The following is a 22,998-nucleotide window of genomic DNA, read 5'->3' as shown; positions in this document are numbered from 1 at the left end:
TAATTTAACCTGTACATCACTGGAAACTAAGACAATCTATGATGGTATCATAGCCAATCCACCTAACCTGCACATCTTTGGACTGTGGAAGGAAACTGGAGTACCAGGAGGAATCCCACGCAGACACGGGGAGAATGTACAAACTCCACATTGACAGTGACCCAAGGCCGGAATTGAATGCAGGTCTCTGGTGCTGTGACGCAGCAGTGCTAACCACCGTGCCACACTCTGACTTTCATTTGAAAGTGACGCATCAGACAAGACTAAGGAAGGACTGGGTAGGTCTGGTCTTCCATTTGGGACTTGGCATGATGACGAGAGGGGTGACTGTGTTGATCAGCAAGAAGGTGGCTTTCACAGCGTAAAAGATTGTGACCGGTCCGGGTGGTACAGTTGTCACTCTCGTCCCTCAACCTACCTATCCCCCTTGCCGCTGCTTGTTTCCGCAATTGGTGAGCAAGCATCCTACTGGCCTTCTCCCCATATTCATACACACCCCTCTAGCTTTAAGCAGTTGCCTCACTGCCTTTTGGTAGAAACCAGTTTAAACTCCATCTGGAGCCTTTGTCACTCCTTCAGTAGCGCCTCCTTGGCTGATTCTGAGTATTTACGATCAACTGCCAAAATTGCCTTCATCAGCCTTGACTGCTCAACCCACTCCATCCTCAGCCTGTGTGCAAGGACCGAGATGTGCTCTCCCCGAATCTCAGCTTTCAGTACCTCTCACACCACACCAGCAAAAACCTCACCGTGTTGTTCTGGTCCACATAATTGTGAACTGCCCCCTCTATCTGCTCACAAGTCCCTTTATCTAAAAGAAGATCAACATCCATCCTCCACTGGGGCCTTTGGGGGGATGCCCTTTCTGCTCGTAGACCCAACCCGTGTGGTGCGTGATCAGACACCACAATCACCAAATATTCCACCTCAGCCACTCGTGCTATCAATGTCTTATCCAAAACCAAAAAGTCTATCCAGGAACAGCCCTTATGGACATGAGAGAAAAAGGAGAATTCCCTAGGTCTCGTGAAGCGCCGCGGATCCACCCCACCTATAAGCTGCATAAACTCCGACAGCTCCCTAGCCATCACTGACATAGAATCATAGAATTTACAGTGCAGAAGGAGGTCATTTGGCCCATCGAGTCTGCACCGGCCCTTGGAAAGAGCACCCCATTTAAGCCCAGGGCTCCACTCTATCCCCGTAACCCAGTAAACCCACCCAACCTTTTTGGACACGAAGGGCAATTTATCATGGCCAATCCACCTAACCTGCACATCTTTAGACGGTGGGAGGAAACCGGAGCACCCGGAGGAAACACACGCTGACACGGGGAGAATATGCAAACTCCACATAGACAGTGACCCAAGCCGAGAATCGAACCTAGGACCCTGGAGCTGTGAAGCAACTGTGGTAACCACTGTGCTACCGTACCGTGATACCATGCTGCCCTTCCTGAGTCTAGAGCAAGATCGGTGTAGCACCGGGTCTAACGCTGTTAAAGTCCCCCCCCCCCATAATCAATCTGTGAGTATCCAAATCCAGAATTGTCCCAGAATCCGCCTCAAAAATTCCACATCATCCCCGTTTGGGGCATAGGTGTTGCCCAGCACCATCGGGAAACCTTCCAACCCGCTCACCAGCCCAAATCTACTACCCGGACCGGTCACAATCTTTTCCGCTGTGAAAGCCACCTTCTTGCTGATCAACACAGCCACCCCTCTCGTCATCATGCCAAGTCCCGAATGGAAGACCTGACCCACCCAGTCCTTCCTTAGTCTTGTCTGATGCGCCACTTTCAAATGAAAGTCAAACCTTCAACTGCGCTCGCGAAGGCCTCCCAGTCTGCCTGCAGCTGCTTTTTTTCAGCGCTTACCTTGGGAAGTTGAATACCGGAGCTTTCACCTCTCAATCTTTGAAGTACAATCCTGCTGTGTACTGCCGCCTAACCGGCCTTAACGAAATGCGCTACCTCACATGGGAGCCACCAAGTTTGCGATAGTCTATGTCATGGTCGCCACCAGAAGTCTTGTACGCCAGAGTTCTGCAATTTCTCCCCATTTACATTTTCTGTACTGCTTTTCTATTCTTCCTGCCAAAATGGACAAGTTCACATTTTCCCATGTTATATTCCTATCTGCAAGATTATTGCTCACTCACTTAACCTATCTATATTCCTTTGCTGACACCTTATGTCCTCCTCACTACTTACTTTCCTATGTATCTTTATGTCATCAGCAATTTAACAACCATACATTCAATCTTGTCATCCAAGTCATTGATATAGGTTAGAGGCAGTCGAGACCCCAACACTGATTCCTGTGGCACTCCACTTGTTACATTGTGCCATTCCTAAAATGGTCCATCCATGCCTACTCTCTATTTCTTGTTCTCTAAGCAATCTTCAAACTATCACATTTTAACTTTACAAAAAAAAATGTGGATTCACTGCCCACAGTTGTCAGGCTACTAATTTTAATAGAGTAATAGAATGGCTACGGTATGGAAGGAGACCATTTGGCCTGTTGTGTCCATGCCAGCTCTCTGCAAGAGCAATTCTTCTGGTCCCACTTCCCTGCCATTTCCCCATAGCCCAGCACTTTTGTTCCTTTCAGGTGCTAATCCAGTTCCCTTTTGAAAGTCATATTTGAGTCTGCCCCCACCACACTTAGGCAGTGTAGATCAGATCCTAATCACTCGCACAGTGTTTTTTCCTCATGCTGTTATTGTTTTTCTTGCCAGTTACCATAAATTTATGTCCTTTGCTTCTTGATTCTTCTGCTATTGGAAACAGTTTCCCTACATACTCTGTCTATGCCCCTCATGACTTTGAACACCTTTATCAAATTACCTCTCAACCTTCTCCAAGGAGAACAACCACAGTGTCTTCATTTTATCTATGTAACTGGTGTCCCTCATTCCTGGAACCATTCTTGGAAAGCTTTTCTGCACCTTCTGTAAAGCCTTCGCAAGCTTCCTAAAGCATAATGTCCAGAATTGAACACAATATGCCAGTTGTGGCTAAACCAGTATTTTATATTGGTTCATCATTACTTCCTTGCTTTTGTACTCTGTGCCTCTTTATGAAGACCGGGGTCCCATGTGCCATTTTAACCATTTTCTCAATCTGCCCTGCCACCTTTAAGGATTTCTGCACATATAAATCCAGGTCTCTCTGCTCCTGCACTCCTTTAGAATTGTACCCTTCATTATATAGTATCACTTCTGTGTGTTAAATTCCATTTGCCACTTATCCACTCATTCCACCAGCTTGTCGATGTCCTCATGAAGCCTATCGCTGTCCTCTTCACATTTTCTATACTTCCAAATTTTGACTTAACGGCAAAATTTAATTGGTGGCACGGTGGCGCAATGGTTAGCACTGCTGGCTCATGCCGCTGAGGCACCGGGTCCTATCCCTGCCCCGGGTCACTGTCCATGTGGAATTTGCACATTCTCCCCGTTTCTGCATGGGTCTCGCTGCCACAACCCAAAGATGTGCAGGGTAGGTGGATTGGCTACGCTAAATTGCCTTTAATTGAAAAAAAAATGAATTGGGTACTCTAAATTTATTTTTAAAAACTGCAAAATTTAAAATTGTGCCCTGCACACCCAAGTCTAGGTCATTAATATATAGCAAGAAAATCAGTGGTCCTGGTACCAGCCACTTGGAACCCGAATGTGTAACCTTTTTCCAGTCTGAAAAACAACTGTTCACCTCTACCCTTTTGGTTCCTATCGGCCAACTACATATTCATGTTGTCACAATTGTGACACTTTATGCTGCATTTAAATTTCTGCCACCTGATTCCAGTCACACTTGCTTCAGTATTTCTTCAAGGTTTCTGTCTCTCTGAAGTAAGATAAAACATGAAAACATGTTTTAATCCTGTATGAAAAATTAGGAAAAAGCATATTTAACAGGTTAAAGTTGAAATCCTCATTTACTATTAAATGATCAAATGTATAAAAAAGAAAAATCTCATCACTAAACCAATGAATATCATAAAAAATGATACTGACCTATCTCTAATTTGATTGTATATATTATATGTTGGTGCCTTTTATTCTGGGCATCAGAGTTATGCACGTTGGTTCATTTTATTATATAAAATTAACCAACTAACATACCTCTGATGCCCAGAATAAAAGGCACCGAAATGCATGTGCATATATAAAAGACTGACACAAGTACCAGTTGTCCCCTACATTCATTTTTATTACACCAGTAACAGTCCTGCACCATTTGGTTTTGCATACATAAAATATAGCTAACGAGGGCGAGTTGCTAACTGACAGTGAGATGCTTCATCCCAGGGTAGGAGAAGACACGAGATAGAATTCCTCTCCTGCTGTATGTTTTGATGCAGCCAGCTCTAGAGCTGGAGAGAATAAGATAGGAGATCAGTGTTTAAGAAAAGGTTGAAAGGGGAAGCATGTGAATCTTTGTATTTGCAAATCCTCATCATATTTAGGTGTACAGTAAAGTCTGCTTCCACAAGGATTTCTAGGGACAAAATATCGAGAAACTAAATATGTTTATATATTTTGAATGTGTAAGTATTTACTTCATATTTTACTTTCATACATTAAGCACTATGCTCCAGCAGACAATGCCGTAGCAACTGACAGATGTCAATGGGTGTGTTTGAATGTAGGAAAAGGCTTTGACTTCTGAATTTTTACTTTCTCCCTTTGGCAAAATGCTTTGCAGTGTAGGAGAATCCCCATGTATGGGAACATAGACGTGAACCTGCATTCTTATTGTTCATGGTGCAGTGCGTTGATCCCATTCTAGGTTGCCATTTTAAAAATATGAACTGCATTCATTAAGGAGTGAGCAGCAATGCCGAGATGGATGATTTAGGGGCTTGGAGATAGGACTGGATACTGTTCTATTGTATCCATTGTTCTCTGGTTTGTGATGTACTGTGGGAAAATTGACTGTTTACTGCACAGAGTTTCTGAAAAGACAGTAAGATTATTTTGTGTTTAATGCATACACATTTTTCCTTTTCCATGGTTTACATTTGTTGGCTAAGGAGAAAAAGCTTTGGCCTAAACCACAAGAGATTTGTAACCTTTATACACTCGAGATACATTTTGTTAAATATTGAGTAGCACCAGACAGGCGTGGTTTTACAATATATTGCATTTCATTCATTATGAATTCTGCTCCTTGTTCAGCAAGAACAGTTGGGGACACCTCATTTTATCAAAATATGTTATGTGGTTTATTTTTTGAACACTATGCAATGAGGTCACGCCTTCCAATTTAGAAGAATAAACCAAGCTTCCTCCTTTGTGCATACTTGTCATGGCATCTAATTGAGTTAATGGAGTAAAACAGGGCAGATATATTGAAAGAGGTGTGAACATTACATCAGGGAATTTAGATAAGAGATTAACAGGGTAGACTATTAAATGCTACTCCTCCTCCATAACGTTCTTGTATTTGATCAGCCGACCTGTAAATTCTTTTAGTTCCTTTCTTCTTACTGATTTCTTTGGGCTAACCATCAGCTGATGCTAAGAGGATAGGTGGATAACCTGTTTCTGAGGTCTTTGCTTATGTTGTTGCATGGTGAACCATTGTAAATGTCCAGGCTAATACTTCTTCCATGGCCTCAACTTGGTACCTCTGTTGGTGATATAACTGCAATCATATAGAGCCTATACTTCCTCAGGAAACTAAGGAAATTTGGCATTTCCACATTGTTGCTCGTTGTGCTTTCTCTTTACTTGCTCTGTTTTAATAACCTTTGCTCTAGAGTCGCCAGGTATCTTTCTGATACCACCACGAGGTTCAAAGCCAAGTACTGATCAATAACTCAATACACCAGTTAGTAAGTTTGAAATCAATACACATTTATTATACACACAGTCAATCACTACTCATGCATAAAACTCTACTTACTGAACTATCACTATTACTAAAAGCCTATACTTAGCTTCGAATGGCCCACCAGGTCAGAGGAACAATGGCCTTTGTCCATTTCTAATTCTGTTGGCTTCGAGCTGGTACGGAATAGTAGCTAGGAGCGTCTATCTCGTAGCGTGCGTTGATCTGAGACTTACTCGTTGATACATCTGCTAGGCAGGTCTCTCCTCGTTGAGAGCCAAGGCCAAGAAGAACAAACTGAACTTGGGGATGCTATCTTATAGGTCCCAGGGGTTTTGCGCCCTTTTGGGCAGACCCCGGGCTTGGTCCCAATTAATTGGACCAGGTCTCAATCGTTCTCATCGATTTTCTCCAATACTGGAGTTGTTCCCTGATCGTTGGGCGGGCCCTAGGTGTTCGTTGGCCTCCCTTTGTCCTAGCTCCCACTGGCGCCGGGGAGTCTGTCTTGGTCCCGATTGTTTCAATGTTTCTGGAGATCGCTCATTAGTATGTAAATGGCTATTGGTTTCGGTTCTGTCTGGGTTCTGCAAATCTTAATACACAGGAAACCTTGAACCTGCTTGTGTCCCCTGTAGCTGGCCAATTTTCCCTACACTCCTCATGAGTGTCCATTTTGAAATCGGGACATGGCCACCCCAGGTGACTACAACATTAACTGTTACCAACTTTTATAGATGCACCATAGAAAGCATCCTATCTGGCTGCATCACAGTCTGGTATGACAACTGCTCAGCCCAAAACCACAAGAAACTTCAAAGAGTCGTGAAGACAGCCCAGTCCATCACACAAATCTGTCTCCCATCCATAGACTCTATCTACACCTCCCGCTGCCTTAGGAAAGCGGGCAGCATAATCAAAGACCCCTCCCACCCGGCTTACTCACTCTTCCAACTTCTTCCATCGGGCAGGAGACACAGAAGTCCGAGAACACGCACGAACAGACTCAAAAACAGCTTCTTCCCTGCTGTTACCAGACTCCTAAACGACCCTCTAATGGACTGACCTGATTAACCCCTGTATGCTTCACCCGGCGCCGATGTTATGTAGTTACATTGTGTACCTTATGTTGCCCTATTATGTTTTTTCTTTTCTTTTATTTTCATGTACTTAATGATCTGTTAAGCTGCTCGCAGAAAAATACTTTTCACTGTACCTCGGTCCACGTGACAAACAAAATAAAATCAATCAAATCACATTAACCTCATAGTAACTTGAATTTTATACCTTTTCAAAACACACCTAGCATTTTCCTCAGATGTTTGTTGCTTTAATTGCTTTAATAACTACGCCTTAATTTTTAATGAAATTTTTCAGCATTTAGATAAAACTGTGTAGCTGATGTTCAAGGAAATGAAAATATTTAATAGTGTTCTCTATTCACTGCAGCAATCCCAGTGCATTCCTTTATTGCTGTGACTTCTCAGCACGTGCCGTGGAACTGGTGAAGGTATACATCTGATTTTGTTTTTCATTTCCTTCTACTTAAATTGCTTTAATTTCCTATTTAACCTTTATATATCAACAATAATAGTAACTAGTCAAATATATTGGAATTTTACACTGGAACATTATTTTGATTGTGTTTATAGTTGAATGATGTTTTTTTAAATCGGGTAAATCTGTGCTTTGTATAGGCTTCAAAGGGGGAAAGTGATAAAAATTTAAACAGATGAGAAACAGATTAAGTTAATTTGTATGTTTGGAATCATACAATGCAAAAGCAATTGTGTCTTTTGTATGTTCATTTGAATTCTAATTGCAGTATCTGCATTGTAGTAATGAAATACCAACTTGATAAATGAGAAATATTTAAATCTGACTAATTAGCTGTTGTAGCCATATTCCTTTATTTGTCTTATTCTTCATTACTTTGTAGTCTCACCCTGCATACAATGCATCCCAATGTTATGCCTTTGTTCATGATCTGTGTAATGAAGCAGGCGCCACCTACCCATTTCCAGATGGAAGTATTGATGTCATTGTTCTTGTATTTGTGCTTTCGTCTATTCACCCAGAGAGGTAGGTAAAGGTGAAGGGCCATGACAAACATCTTCTGCTCGTTTATCATCTCGGTTTATTTCATTCAAAACTAGACAGGAACCTATATGCTACATACTCTGGAAGTTAATTTTATTTTGCGACAACCATTTGTTTCAGAAAGTAGAGAATGTTTTAGAATAAATAGCTTTTTAAAAATGAATTCTCAGCTATTGTACATTTTCACATTTCTTGGAACCCATGAAGATATTTTAAAATATTCTTCCAGGAAAGTATGAAAATGTAATGGTTTTGGTGTGTGTTATATATGATGACGTGTGACAGCAACAGAAATAATGATTATGTGACTTGGACAAAAGCCAGAATGAGAACAAAGCCTTGGCATTGGACGGTATTTTAGTAGATTTAAAATTAAACTATAAATTACCAAAACCGTCTTTAGCACAATAAATCTGAGTGCTATTTTTATGCATCACATTCTGAAGATTCTTGAGGAAATCTGCAGGTCATACTACGTGACCAACCATAGTAAAACTGCAGTATTTATCTTTTTCCATAACCAGAAATCAAATAGAGATGTATAATAAATAATACTTTTATCAATATAATAAAATCAATGAGATCACAAAGGTCAATTAAAGGTGCTGAAAAATGGCTTTTAAAATTGAAAACCTGAGTAATCAATCTAATTTAAATGTCATTTCTGACATTAAATTTACACAGAATTCACTTCTGAGCTTTGACTATGGTATCTATCTAAAGGTGCAATTGAATTTCAAATTAATCAGTGATTTTTCAACATCACATGGTTGGATCCCAGTAGCAGCCTTGCCTCTTTCATGTAAAGGATTGCTTTTATCTGGTCATTGTAGAGTTATTGCTCATGCTGGTAGCAATGAGCAGGCAGAAGAAAAATTTAAGAAAGCGGTTATCACACCCAGAAAATCTTCTGCCATTGTTACAAGTCTTTGTCTGCAATAGGCCCCTTCTGATTTGTAAATGTACATCAGCAAGAAAAAAAACAGTTTTTCTATTTATGTTCAGTTTCTGCATTTTATGCACAACAGTTACTGTTTTTTTTCTGATTGCCATTTTCATTCCACTTTCAGCAGCTAGAAAGAGACAATAAATGTGACCTTGCATTATTCATATTTCAACCTGATTATGATGCGTTTCTCCAGACATGTATTAAAAAAACAAGTCTCCCTTTTTATTACAAAGGTACTGAGATTTTGATGTTACTCATTTATTGAGACATACAATCTCAACACATCAATGTGCATATTGGTCGTAATTTTAAAAAGATCTGAGAATGGAGCTGTTTTTTAAAAATAAATTAATGGAAGTCTATTCAAGGTCATACCGATTTGGGGAAAAAAGGTGAATGACAATAAATTGAACAAATTGCAATGTATTTTTATTCAGCTTCAACTGCATTCTGTGAAGAAAAATATAGATATTTAAAATGTAAATACCTACAAGGTCAGATTTAATAATCATAGAAATCTTTATTAGTGTCACAAGTAGGCTTCCATTAACACCAGTAAAGTTACTGTGAAAAATCCCCTAGTTGCCACACTATGGTGCCTGTTCGGGTACACTGATTAAGGATTCAGAATGCCGAATTCAGCTGACAAGCATGTCTTTCTGGACTTGTGGGAGGAAACCCGAGCACCCGGAGGAAACCCACGCAGACACAGAGAGAACGTGTAGACTACGCACAGACAGTGACCCAAGCCGAAAATCGAACCCGGGTCCCTGGTGCTGTGTAGCAACAGAGCTACCCACTGTGCTACCAGGCCAGTTATTTGTGTAACTATTTGCACATATAGAAAGCCACAGTTTTATTCCTGCTGGCTTAGGCAAAGAATAGTAAAAGGACAAATATCAAATTATGGGTGGCTGGGAAAGCATTATAAATAATTGAGGTGGAAGTCACCAAAGCAACAACTTCAGGGTGATTTGATAATGGTATATAAAATAGTTAAAATGCTAAATTGTGTTTGCATTAATGTACTTTGTCAGTTTGATAAATTGGGAAGATTGGGGAAGACTAGGGATCAGGTTGCACAAGGGCAGAGCTGGGTAAGATGTTGGGCAGTTTTTCTTCGTTAATAAACCTATGGACCAAGTTATCAGCTTTTGCAGTGAGTCCTAACCTCTGCTTATCTTTAAGAGACCTAAGCTACTAAAGGTGAAGGTCAGGCCTTATAAAGATTGAAATGCCAGATAATATAACTATGGACCTCCTGAAGTAGTTAAGTGGGTCAGAGAGGAATTATTCCAATTTTTTTTTCCCCCTAACTGGCAATGGGATTTAGGCTTGCCCTGGAGATTATATGGCTAATAGTGGATAGGGGAATGTCTAATCGTGATGTGACTATGAGGCAGGCTTGATGGACCAGATTGTCTTTTTCTTCTTGTCATTTTTGAATGAATGGTAGGCAAACTTTTTAGGAAGAACAATTGTTACTTCTACGTACGCTAGTTTAGAAAAAAATGAAGATGCAACTATTAACTCTTCAAAATATAGTTTACCTTCTGCAGGTAAGTTTCTAAAGAAAACCTGAACCTAACTTTTGAAACACGTACAGCTTCATGCTGCTGTTGTAAGGATGCATCATGTCTGATTCAGTACCTTTATAGGCCCTCTCGACGCTCAATCCCCCAACTGTCAATCACAGTTACTACCTTGAGGTGAATGCCTGCCTTTTGTGTGTGTGTGTGTGTGTGTGTGTGAGTAAGTGGTTCTGTATGGTATACCTTAGCCAAGTCCCCTGATGTGCAAAGAGAAGGAAACTTCAGGTATTACAAAAGAGTCATCTCACGATGGCAAAGTGTTTGGAATTGTATATAAGAATCATCTTTCAGAATAGCTAGTTACCATCATCAAGGCATTATTGCTGCTGCCTAATTGTTGGAAAAATGTAGACTCTCGTATTAAAACAATATTATAAGTAAACAAAAGATGAGTTCAGACAACCTGCCAAAATTAATTTTACTACAAGATAATTTTACCACAGTTATCTTGGGCCAAGACCCCCTACATTTGGGCTTCAGACCATGTATTTTCTCTTGCACTTTTCATCAAGTGCGAGAGTAGCAGAGATGCATTCACTATGATAGTCATGTATAATGGTTGTTTTCCCCACTGGTGAGCTATGGTTCCCGTAACTGCTCAAATGCATCCTGTTGCTTCGATGTGGAAAATGTAGGGACATCTTTGGGAAATCTTGCACATCATTCTATGTACAAAGTACCCACTGCGTTGCAACAGGGTCAAAATTTGCATGTTTTAACCCTCAAGTATTCTTGAACAGCTGCAAAGGGCTTTAAACATGTATTTCCTGCATGGAACTTTGTAAAAATCAAAGAAACAATGCGCCACAAATAATATTACCAAATTCCCCTGTAGAGAATTCCATAAAAGTGCAGTTGTCTTCAAAACAAAAATCACCATTTTTCTCACAATACACGATTTCAATACAAGGCAATGGTATGATGTCTGTTGCCACTACAGAATAATATGATAGAAAATAGATAATAAAATGAGATAGTTTATTCTGTAGTTGAAAGCAGAATTGTATGGGTTTATAACAAGAGCATGATTATTTGGATTATTGAAAATAACCTGGAAACAAGATAGTATCGTGTCGAGGGTTCAAGTGATGCTATAACTTGGTGAAAGGGAAGCTTGCAAAATATATCACTGTTATCTGAACCTCAAAATAGGCTTATCTCATTTCTGTTTCAATGAATTATGACATTTGTTTGGGTGTTTTATTCCATCTCATAACGGCTATTACTGCTGGCACCTGGATGACAATTCATACCCAACATGATTCCTTGTTGTGTTAGGAAGAATCCCAGGCCAAAAATTTATAAATGTTGTGGATGAATAATCAATCTGCATGTTTTACATTTCTACATATAGAAAATATATGGAGCTGTGATTTAATTATTTAATGGTCTTAGTGCAATTACAAGAACTGTATTCCCCCACCCCCCATGATCGAAGATCGCAAAAACATCTCAAAGCGACCTATGCACTATTTTCCCAATGCTTTCCTGCTCTGAATACCAACCTCCTATTGTTCCTAACTCCCTAATATTCAATTCCATATTCCCGATCCCTCGTAATAAAAAATCTATTTATTTGCTAAATCACCATAAATCAGTAGCACTCATAGCATACAATAAACCTTAAAAATTTGTATTCTGCAGCACACAATGAAAATGCCATGCTAGATCTGCATTAGTACAAATAGATGTAGATATAGATTTTAATCTAGGTATGGAGTGAATATTTGAGATTGATCTTGATCCAGCTTGACATGGCCTCTTTACCCACTGAGCACTTTGCATTAATTTTCTCCTGCTTTTTCCTTCTCTTCATTTCATGGATAGTCACTCAGGCAGACAAATGAGATAAAAATAGGACAAAGGATAAATGTACACTTGATAATGATCAGTGTTACCAAGTTCAATTGTGAATAAAAAAGTGAAATATCACTACTTTTTTGTATGTTTGATTGACTCCAGTGCAGGTAGCCATGTGCCACTTGTGCTACATTTTCGCATTTATTTTTATTCTTTTCTGGGTGTTGTAATTAAAGATTGCTCAAGCAATATTGGCATCTTCATATGGTTCTAGGGCTGAATTTATGGGCGCGATTTAACCGTGTTTACACCCGGCGCAGTTCTGGTCGCGCTGGTTAAATAATCTTTATTAGTGTCACAAGTAGGCTTACATTAACTCTGCAATTAAGTTACTGTGAAAATCCCCTAGTCCCCACATTCCGCGCCTGTTGGGTACATGGAGGGAGAATTCGGAATGTTCAATTCTCCTAACAAGCTCGCCTTTTGGGACTTGTGGGAGGAAACCGGAGCACCCGGAGGAAACTCACGCAGGCACGGGGAAAATACTGTGGATATCCAGAACAGAGGCAACTACAGCTGCTACTTGCTCTCATTCCAAAAATCTTCCAGGACAGTGCCTTGGTTAAATGCTGAAATTCACTTGAACTCGCTTTGACCGTGAGCAGCCTCTGACTTCACAGATGAAGGTTATTGCTAATAAGGAATTGGGCTTGTTAGTTGTGAGAGCACGTCAGAGCTGCAGTTTGTGTTTGCTGCTTGTGGCTGTAAATGCCTGGAGGCTGCTGTTCCTGTTTCCTTCCTTTTCTGTAGCTGGAAAGAAGGACAATTCTTTCTAAGATACCTGGAACACAAGGCTCCAGTGGCTGTATGAGTTCGGAAGACAATCAGGTTTTAAGAAAGAAGATGCTGTGGGACCTGGTGCGCGACATTGATCAAAATGACCAACCTGCTGCAGATGTTGAAGAAATGCTTTTGCAGATTGTTGATGCTTTTGTTGTTGTGGCCAGTGCTGCATGTAACTAGCACAGCACAGTGAGTCAAACACACTGGAAGTCAAGGATGTTCACCTGCACCTTGACCTCCAATGGACTACGTGGATGCCAGGATTTGGTTCCGATGGGATTGGGCCGTGTTGGAGGGCCTGCACAGCTGTAGCTCATGGATGGAGAATGGCACTGATATGTGAAACAACCAACAAGTAACGCATTGATGAACAGATTATTTCTATATTTTTTTAAAATTTAGAGTACCAAATTCTTTTTTTCCAATTAAGGGGCAATTTAGCGTTACCAATTCACCTACCCTGCACACGTTTTTGGATTGTGGGGGAGAGACCCACGCAGACATGGGGAGAATGTGCAAACTCTACACGGACAGTGAGCCAGGGCTGGGATCGAACCTGGGATCTCAGCGTCGTCAGGCAGCAGTGCTAACCACCACACCACCTTGCTGCCCCTGAACAGATCGTTTTTCTATAACAGAGTTCTGGACATAATAAAACAGTCTCAAGCTGGCCTCCGTTTGTGTTGAGGAATCTGCGAGGGGTGATACCGTATTTGTTTTGCTGATATAGCTTTGTATTGGTACCAATATGGAATGGTGACATTTCCTTGTTGTTTCATGATTAAAAGTGGAATGTTATGTAGTAGATTTTCCAATCTTTGTTTTTTTTCCAATTAATTTAGAGTACCCAATTATTATATTTTTTTCCAATTAAGGGACAATTTAGCGTGGCCAATCCACCTAACCTGCACAAAAGAGCTGGTTTAGCTCAGTGGGCTGGACAGCTAGTTTGGAATGCAGAACAAGGCCAGCAGCGCGGGTTCAATTCCTGTACCGGCTCATTACCCGAACGGGCAGTGGAATGTGGCGACCAGGGGCTTTTCACAGTAACTTCATGGCAGTGTTAATGTAAGCCTACTTGTGAGATTAAAGATTATTATTATTATTATCTTTGGGTTGTGGGGGTGAGACCAATGCAGACATGGGGAGAATGCGCAAGATCCACACACAGTGACCCGGGGCCAGGATCGAATCTGGGTCCTCAGCGCCGTGGGCACTGCTAACCACTGCGCCACCCTTCAAATCTTTTTTAATATTGACTGTTTTGCCAATAAAACATTCACAAGTGGATTCTCGGGGGAACACGTGCCATGTCTCAAATGATTATTATTGCATCACATCTCAATCAAACTTTGAAGCGTGAACAGTTTGCCGAAACTCTAGATGCATCAGCACCATAGAGGCAGCAGCCAACATTCAAACACTCAAGAGCTGGGCTTCAAGACTGGAGATATCCTTGCGACTAAAGGATGAGTGTGTGGCTCAGGGGAGGGCACCTGAGCACAGTCTCCCTAATGTTCCTAGTAGGGATCTGGGGTCTAGGGGCTCCTGCTGTGATTCGGGGTGAGTGAACAGAGAGAGGGTTTCCAGCACAACCGGCTTGGTGGATGGCATACTGAGAGAAAGCGGGACACATAAGGATGGGGGAGGCTTGGGGGATTTGAGGGTCCTGGGGTAGAAACCCTAACTGATTGTCTCCTTCTCAAATTCCTCACAGACACCAAAATAGATGGTGGTGCCGTCCTTCAGAGGATACGCTCGCGGTGCTGATGGCAGCCAGGTAGCCAGACGCTGGAGAAAGCAGCAGCGACGATGTAGACTGGGGCCAGCACCTCATGTATAGGGGGCTGCTGCACACCCCGAAGACCGGCCACCCATCAGGCCAAGGAGGAACGCAGAGGGGGGCGCCAGTGACGCCCCAAAGTGTACAGGGATAGTTGGTCTGTCGAGGAAATGACAGGCGGCATTGCCACAGGAGACTCCGTCTCAAAAAAGAGTCAGTGCAGCACCTGTGGCTGATTTTGCCAGTGCGGAGGCCAGAGACCGAGGCAGAGAAACGAGGCAAATGTTGACACCTCTACTGTCATTGAACGATGTGTGGGACTGCTGAAAATGCGGTTCCGATGCCTGGACCGCTCTGGTCAGTAGAGGGTCTCCTGCTTTCTCCCGCATCTGAGGAGGAAGTGGTCGTGCCCAGGGAGGAGCCGCAGGATGAGCCAGAGAGCGGAAGACAGGCAGCAGGTGGCATGCCCGGAGGATCAGGAGGCCCTCATCCTCACCAGCTCCTTACGGGACGAGGCTTTGTCTGAGATGTGGCAGTGTCACGAGGGAGGGATTCAGAAGAACTAGAGATCGCCGTTGTCTCCTTGGTGCTGACCCTGGATAGGCTTACAGCACTTCATCAACCCTGACGGTGCCCGGAGGGCCCTGGGGTCTCCATTTGATGTAAGGGCAGCTGGAGTGAGCTCCAGAGGATTCTGCGTTTTCTGGTTCTGCCAGTCCTGGCATCTCCCCATTGTCTGCACCATGGTGTCGACACCCTCAGCAATACTCCGCAGTACCTCGGCAATATCCACCTATGTCTGGGACATGTCCCTCATCAATTGGGACATGTCTCAGACATAGGTGTGGAGGCCCTCAGTCATGGTCATTACAGACTGAGCACCATCGCTCGAGACGCTGACCTCATGCTGCAGACTTTCCACTGCGGTCGCCACCCTTGTAGTGTCGGCCTCGGTGCCACGCATTTTCGCTGCCAACGTCTCCTGCGCCCGTAGCCTTTGGGACTCCTCCAATCAGCTATGTATTGGAATGCCGCTGACATCCTCTCCTGAATCTCACGGCCATGTCCTAGCATTTGCATCAGCTCTGAACCTTGTCCAGAGGCTCGGCATCTGAAGTCCTGGGATCAAGCGGATCTCCCACTGGATGTTCTGCCTCCTTCCTTGGATGTTCTACCTCCACCTGATATGCATCAGCAACTTTATGGTGCTCACCAGATTGTGCCCCTGAAGCCTGTCCACTAATGTCACCCACTGAGGTGTGTCTCTGCGCTTGTGGAAGGTGGGGGTGATAGGGGAGGCAGTGGCTGTGGTGTTCTCTACTTTGCTTTACATGGACGGCTTGTATGCGTAGTGTTGAATAAAGAACACCAAGCTTTGTTAACAAACAGAATTAATTTATTAACACTACTAAGATTCATGCATATTCCTGAAGTACAAGGTTGCCAAATTAAACTATGCTATCTCTAACTACAAACTCTTAAATACACAACTGCTCCTATGCCTCACCATCATCTACTACCTTCTAACTCCCACAAGGCTTAGCAGCAATGCCTTATATACTTGTAACTGTAGCTCCCTCTCGTGGCTACTCTAGATATTTCATTAATCCTTGCAGTTCTTACATTTATGATAATACCAGTGGCATAGTGGTATTACAAAGAACAAAGTAAAGTACAGCGCAGGAACAGGCCCTTCGGCCCTCCAAGCCTGCACCAACCATGCTGCCCGTCTAAACTAAAATCTCTGACACTTCCGGGGTCCGTATCCCTCTATTCCCCTCCTATTCTTTGTCAAGATGCCCCTTAAATGCCAATATCGCCCCTGCTTCCAGCACCTCTTCCAGCAGCGAGTTCCAGGCACCCACTACCCTCTGTGTAAAGAAACTTGCCTCGTACATCTCCTCTAAACCTTGCTCCTCGCACCTTAAACCTATGTCCCCTAGTAATTGACTCCTCTACCCTGGGAAAAAAAGTCTCTGACTATCCACTCTGTCTATGCCCCTCATAATTTTGTAGACCTCTATCAGGTCGCCCCTCAATCTCCTTTGTTCCAGTGAGAACAAACCAAGTTTATTCAACTTCTCCTCATAGTTAATTCCTTCCATACCAGACAACATCCTGGTAAATCTCTTCTGCACTTTCTCCAAATCCTCCACATCCTTCTGGTAGTGTGGTGACCAGAATTGAACACTGTGTGGTCGAACTAAGGTTCTATGCAGCTGCAACGTGACTTGGCAATTTTTATACTCAATGCCCCGGCCAATGAAGGCAAGCATGCCGTCTGCTTTCTTGACTACCTTCTCCACCCGTGTTGCCCCTTTCAGTGACCTGTGGACCTGTAAACCTAGATCTCACTGACTGTCAATACTCTTGAGGTTCTGCCATTCACCGTATATTCCCTACCTGTATTAAACGTTCCAAAAATGCATTACCTCACATTTTAAACTCCCATCTGCCATCTCTCTGCCCAAGTCCCCAAACGATCTAAATCCTGCGGTAACCTCTGACAGTCCTCATCGCTATCCACAATTCCACCAACCTTTGTGTCATCCGCGCACTTACTAATCAGACCAGTTACATTTTCCTCCAAATCATTTATATATACTATGAACAGCAAAGGTCCCAGCACTGAACCCTGTGGAACACCACTAGTCACAGCCCTCCAATCAGAAAAGCACCCTTCCATTGCAACTCTCTGCCTTCTATGACCTAGCCAGTTCTGTATCTATCTTGCCAGCTCACCTCTGATCCCGTGTGACTTCACCTTTTGTCCCAGTCTGCCATGAAGGGCCTTGTCAAAGGCCTTACTGAAGTCCATATAGACAACATCCACTGCCCTACCTACATCAATCATCTCTGTGACCTCGAAAAACTCTTATCAAGTTAGTGAGACACGACCTCCCTTTCACAAAATCGTGCTGCCTCTCCCTAATATGTCCACTTAATTCCAAATGGGAGTAGATCCTGTCTCGAAGAATTCTCTCCAGTGATTTCCCTGCCACTGTCGTAAGGCTCACCGGCCTGTAGTTCCCTGGATTATCCTTGCTACCCTTCAAAAAAAAAGGAACAACATTGGCTATTCCCCAGCACTCTGAGACATCACCTGAAGACAGTGAGGATCCAAACATTTCTGTCGAGGCCTCAGCAATTTCCTCTTTTACCTCCTTCAGTATTCTGGGGTAGATCCCATCAGGCCCTGGGGACTTATCCACCTTAATATTTTTCAAGACGCCCAACACCTCGTCTTTTTGGATCTCAATAATACCAGGCTATCTACACACCCTTCTCCAGACTCAACATCCACCAATTCCTTCTCTTTGGTGAATACTGATGCAAAGTATTAATTTAGTACCTCACCTATTTCCTCTGGTTCCACACATAGATTCCCTCCCCTGTCCTTCAGTGGGCCAACCCTTTCCCTGGCTACCCTCTTGCTTTTTATGTACGGCTAAAAAGCCTTGGGATTTTCCTTAACCCTATTTGCCAATGGCTTTTTGTGACTCCTTTTAACCCTCCTGACTCCTTGCTTAAGTTCCTTCCTACTTTCCTTATATTCCACACAGGCTTCATCTGTTTCCAGCCTTCTAGCCCTGACAAATGTTTCTTTTTGATGAGGCCTACAATATCTCTTGTTATCCAAGGTTCGCAAAATTTGCCGTATTTTTCCTTCTTGCTCACAGGAACATGTCAATCCTGAATTCCTTTCAACTGACATTTGAAAGCCTCCCACATGTCATATGCTGATTTACCCTCAAACATCTTCCCCCAATCTAGGTTCTTCAGTTCCGGCCGAATATTGTTATAATTAGCCTTCCCCCAATTTAGCACATTCACTCTAGGACCACTCTTATGCTTGTCCACCAGCACGTTAAAACTTGCTGAAGTGTGGTCACTGTTCTCAAAATGCTCCCCTGCTGAAACTTCTACCATCTGGCCTGGCTCATTCCCCAATACCAGGTCCAGTACATTCCCTTCCCTAGTTGGACTATATTGTCGCTGGACTAGTATCCCAGAGACACAGAATCATGCTCTGGGGACCCGGGTGACGGTGAAATTGAATTCAAAAAACAAATCTCAAATCACCATAACACTAGTACCAAAGAAGAACAAGGTAGCCTGCCTAAATGACGACCGACCGGTGGCCCTGACGTCTGTTATCATGTAATGCTTAGAGCGACTAGTCATGAGACGGATCACTGCCAGCCTCCCAGATGGTCTCGATCCACTGCAGTTTGCCTATCACCGGAACCAGTCCACAACAGATGCTATCTCCCTGGCACGACAATCAACACTTGAACACCTCGACAACAAGGACACCTATGTAAGACGGCTGTTCTTCAACTACAGCTCCACCTTCAACACCACAAGACAAATAACCAAATTCCACAATTTCTGACTTGACCCCTTCCTGTGAAGCTGGATCCTTGACTTCCTCAACAACAGACCGCAATCTCAGGATAGGCAACAGCACCTCCTCCACAATAATCCTCAACACCGGAGCCCCGCAAGGATATATGCTCAGTCCTCTACTGTACTCCCTATACACATGTCTGTGTGGCAGGATTTAACTCCAATTCAGAGCATCCTATCTGGCTGCATCACAGCCTGTTATGGCAACTGCTCGGTCCAAGATCGCAAGAAACTGCAGAGTGCAGTGAACTCAGCCCAACGCATCACACAAGCTTGCCACCCCCACATTGATTCTGTTTCCACCTCCCACTGCCTCAGGAAGGCAGACAGCATTATCAGAGACCCCTCCCACCCAGGCATTGCCTTCTTCCAGACCCTTCCATCAGGCAGAAAATCCAGACGTCTGAAGACCCGCACATCCAGACATAGGAACAGCTTCTTCCCCACAGCTACAAGACGCCTCAACGACTCCCCCTCGTTCTGATCTGTTCCCTGTCAGAACACTATTCACAATGTCCTATGCTGCTCTTGCTCATGTATTTACTTTGTTTGGCCCCTTGTTCCACGCTGTAACCAATCACTTTGTCGATGTACCATTTGTCAATGTGCTCTGTCGATTATTCTTTTGTCTACTGTGTACATACCGTGTACATTCCCTCGGCCGCAGAAAAATACTTTTCACTGTACTTCGGTACATGTGACAATAAATCAAATCAAATTAAAAGTCTAAAGATAACCATGAAACCAGTGTCGATTGTCGTAAAAATCCATCTGTCACCCTTACCTGGTTTGGCCTACATGTGACTCCAGGTCCACAGCAATGTGGTTGACTGTTAAATGCCCTTAGGGGTGGGCAATAAATGCTGGACCAGCCAGCGATGCCCACGTCCCATGAATGAATAAAAAAACAAAAACTGGCACCACCAGCACAGCCCCTTCATGGTGGTGCCGACACATTCTACCTGCCATAGACCCGCCGATCTATCAAGCGCGCGGCGCAGAAAGCCCTCTCTTTCTGCCCGCAAGAGGAAATAACCCATAATAAGCAGGAAAGGGCAAGACGGGGGAGCAAGAGTATCAGAGAACCAAATCCTCACCTCCAATGAAAAAGGGGCACTGGAGATTGCAGGGTTGACCAGGAGAGAGTAGTCACTGGCAGCAAGCTTGGCCTGCACCGCAGAGGTGAGGATCCATTGCCTGTTCACCCAGATGACCTGTCTCAGGTGAGTTATTCATGTCAAACAAAATGATTCTTTCCTCAAACATGAAATTCAGATGTTGGGAGGGTGCAAGGTGTCAGCCATTGATTTGATGGGTGGCAGGCAGAACTGATGCCAGGAGAGAGGTGGTAACTTACCCTTGCAGCTCGATGGAGGTCGTTGGCCTACTTCCTACATTGGACGGCAGTCCTCATGGTGATGTTGCCTGCACTGACAGCCACTGCCACTAATTCCCAGGTGGTATTGGTGACCCTGCTGCTGGTCCTCTGACCCCCTCGGGAACAGATGCCCTGATCCGACCCCACAGCGTCAGAAACCTGGCCAGATCAGCATCGCCAAAGCGAGGAGTACGTCTGCACGCTGCCCTGCTTGTGTGTTGGCTGGGAGTGAGTGGTGAAGGAGCATTGACTCTGTCCACACCTCCCGCTGCCTTGGGTAAGCGGGCAACATAATCAAAGACTCCTCCCACCCAGGTTATTCTCTCTCCCAACTTCTTCCATCGGGCAGGATAAACCAAAAGTCTGAGAACACTCACTAACCAGTTCAAAAACAGCTTCTTCCCCGCTGTTACCAGATTACTGAACTGAACTTATGGACGGAACTGATCTCTTCAAACATCTTCTCTACTGAGTAGTGCTACATGCTGTATGCTCACCTGATTCCTGTGTCCATGTATTTACATTGTGTATTTATGCGTGTCCTATGTTTTTTGTGTCTGGAACGATCTGTCTGGACTGTACACAGAACAATACCTTTTACTGTACCTCGGTACACGTGAATACAAATCAAATCCATATTTGAAAGCAAACCCCCCCCCCCCCTTGAGAGTGGCGAGACGCTGAGGCACAAATCCAGCGAATCAGATACTGAGACAGCCAGTCACGACGAGAAGCTTGTGGGGGGGCTCGTTTCCACCACTAAGTGCCGTTAAACACAGACAGCGATCTCGACAACGCGGCCGTCAATAAACACCCCCCCCCCCCCCCCGGTGGAAATTAGAAATGTTCCCTTTAAATCGCACCCAATTGTTCTTTTGTCGTTTTTTTTCTCGGTAGTAAATGTGTTATATATGAATACAGAATACAGTTTAAAAATTGGACTGTTTTCGTTCAAAAAAAAGAAAATGCTGGAATACTTGGGTCTGGCGCCATTTGTGGAGAAAGAAACCAAGTTCATGTTTCTGGTCGATGCTTGCTCCCCTCCAAAAAAAGTACAACGGCTAACTATAGATTCTGATTCTTGCAATTTCATTTAGGCAGGCATGAGCACAAATCGCTAGAATGAAAGAGGGTGAAAAGGGAGGAAATTTGGAAAAACTATAGTTGTGTGGTGGGGAGGTTGTTTCCCAAATTGTTTGTGTTGTAACCTTTCATATATGTTATGAATTAAATACATTTGTATTTTTAAAAGTTCACTAGAATGAAAAACATTCAGAACAATAATTTGGGTAACTGCATCCGTTAAATATCACACAAGTGGTGGTTTTAGATACCAAATGTTAATGTTTTAATTACAAATCTTCTTTATTTCAACGAAATTATCAATCACTTTTTTATGCATGTTTAACTGAGATTTATTTCCATGCTTGTAGGATGCAGATGGTCATAAATAGATTAAGCAAATTACTCAAACCTGGAGGGATGATATTATTTCGGGATTATGGTAGATATGATATGACTCAACTGAGATTAAAGAAAGGTAATCTCTTACATTTCTATTTTCTTTAAAAGTAATGTCACTTTTTAAAATCCTGTAGGTCTGTCATTTTAGTTTTTTTCTTCTCTTCCTTTCCTGGATTAGTGACCATGGCTAGGCGGCAATTCTATAAGGACGATCCCAGAATTTTGGGATTCAATCTTGTACATTTTGTGGTTGGGAATGAGGTCACTATTTGCTTTAATGTAATAAAGGGTTTGACTTGGGACTCACTAAAACTTGAGGGGAAAATACACAGAAATATTCTCTCAAATTATTCAAAACATTTTTATAATGATTGAACTGGAATAATTCCTCTCGAATCAGCTTCAACAATATCATTCAGCACATTCTCAAATGACTAGTTTCAGACCAAGTGACTGAATTATAATCTTTATTAGTGTCACAATTGGCTTACATTAACACTACAATGAAGTTACTGTGAAAATCCCCTATTCGCCACACTCCGGCGCCTGTTTGGGTACACTGAGGGAAAATTCAGAATGTCCAATTCACCTAACAAGCAGGTCTTTTGGGTTTTGTGGGAGGAAACCGGAGCACCTGATGCTGTGAAGCAACAGTGCTAACCACTGTGCTGCCATGCCACCATGAAAACACACTCATCACCATACATGTTGACAAGACAACAAAGGCAAATATAGAACAGTACAGTGCCAAAGAGTCATCAGACTCAAAACATTAGCTTTTTTCTCTCCCTACAGATGCTGCCAGACTTGCTGAGATTTTCCAACATTTTCCCTTTCGTT

At 43.1% G+C, this 22,998-nt stretch overlaps 1 protein-coding gene across 5 annotated transcripts in view; it reads left to right on the top strand.

Moving 5' to 3' along the window:
- Window positions 1-22,998, top strand: part of LOC119961930 (tRNA N(3)-methylcytidine methyltransferase METTL2-like) — a 79,433-nt gene that overhangs the window by 24,201 nt on the left and 32,234 nt on the right. For all 5 annotated transcript variants that reach the window (XM_038789493.1, XM_038789495.1, XM_038789492.1 and 2 more), the window contains exons 6-8: window positions 7,289-7,349; window positions 7,779-7,921; window positions 22,128-22,234. In XM_038789493.1, coding sequence (XP_038645421.1) covers window positions 7,289-7,349; window positions 7,779-7,921; window positions 22,128-22,234 — 311 coding nt within the window. The remainder of the gene's footprint in view (window positions 1-7,288; window positions 7,350-7,778; window positions 7,922-22,127; window positions 22,235-22,998) is intronic.

Source organism: Scyliorhinus canicula, chromosome 2 (assembly GCF_902713615.1).
Source record: "Scyliorhinus canicula chromosome 2, sScyCan1.1, whole genome shotgun sequence".
NCBI classification, from domain to species: domain Eukaryota; kingdom Metazoa; phylum Chordata; class Chondrichthyes; order Carcharhiniformes; family Scyliorhinidae; genus Scyliorhinus; species Scyliorhinus canicula.
The sequence above is the reverse complement of the archived record's forward strand: the minus strand, read 5'-3'. Positions and strand labels throughout refer to the sequence as shown.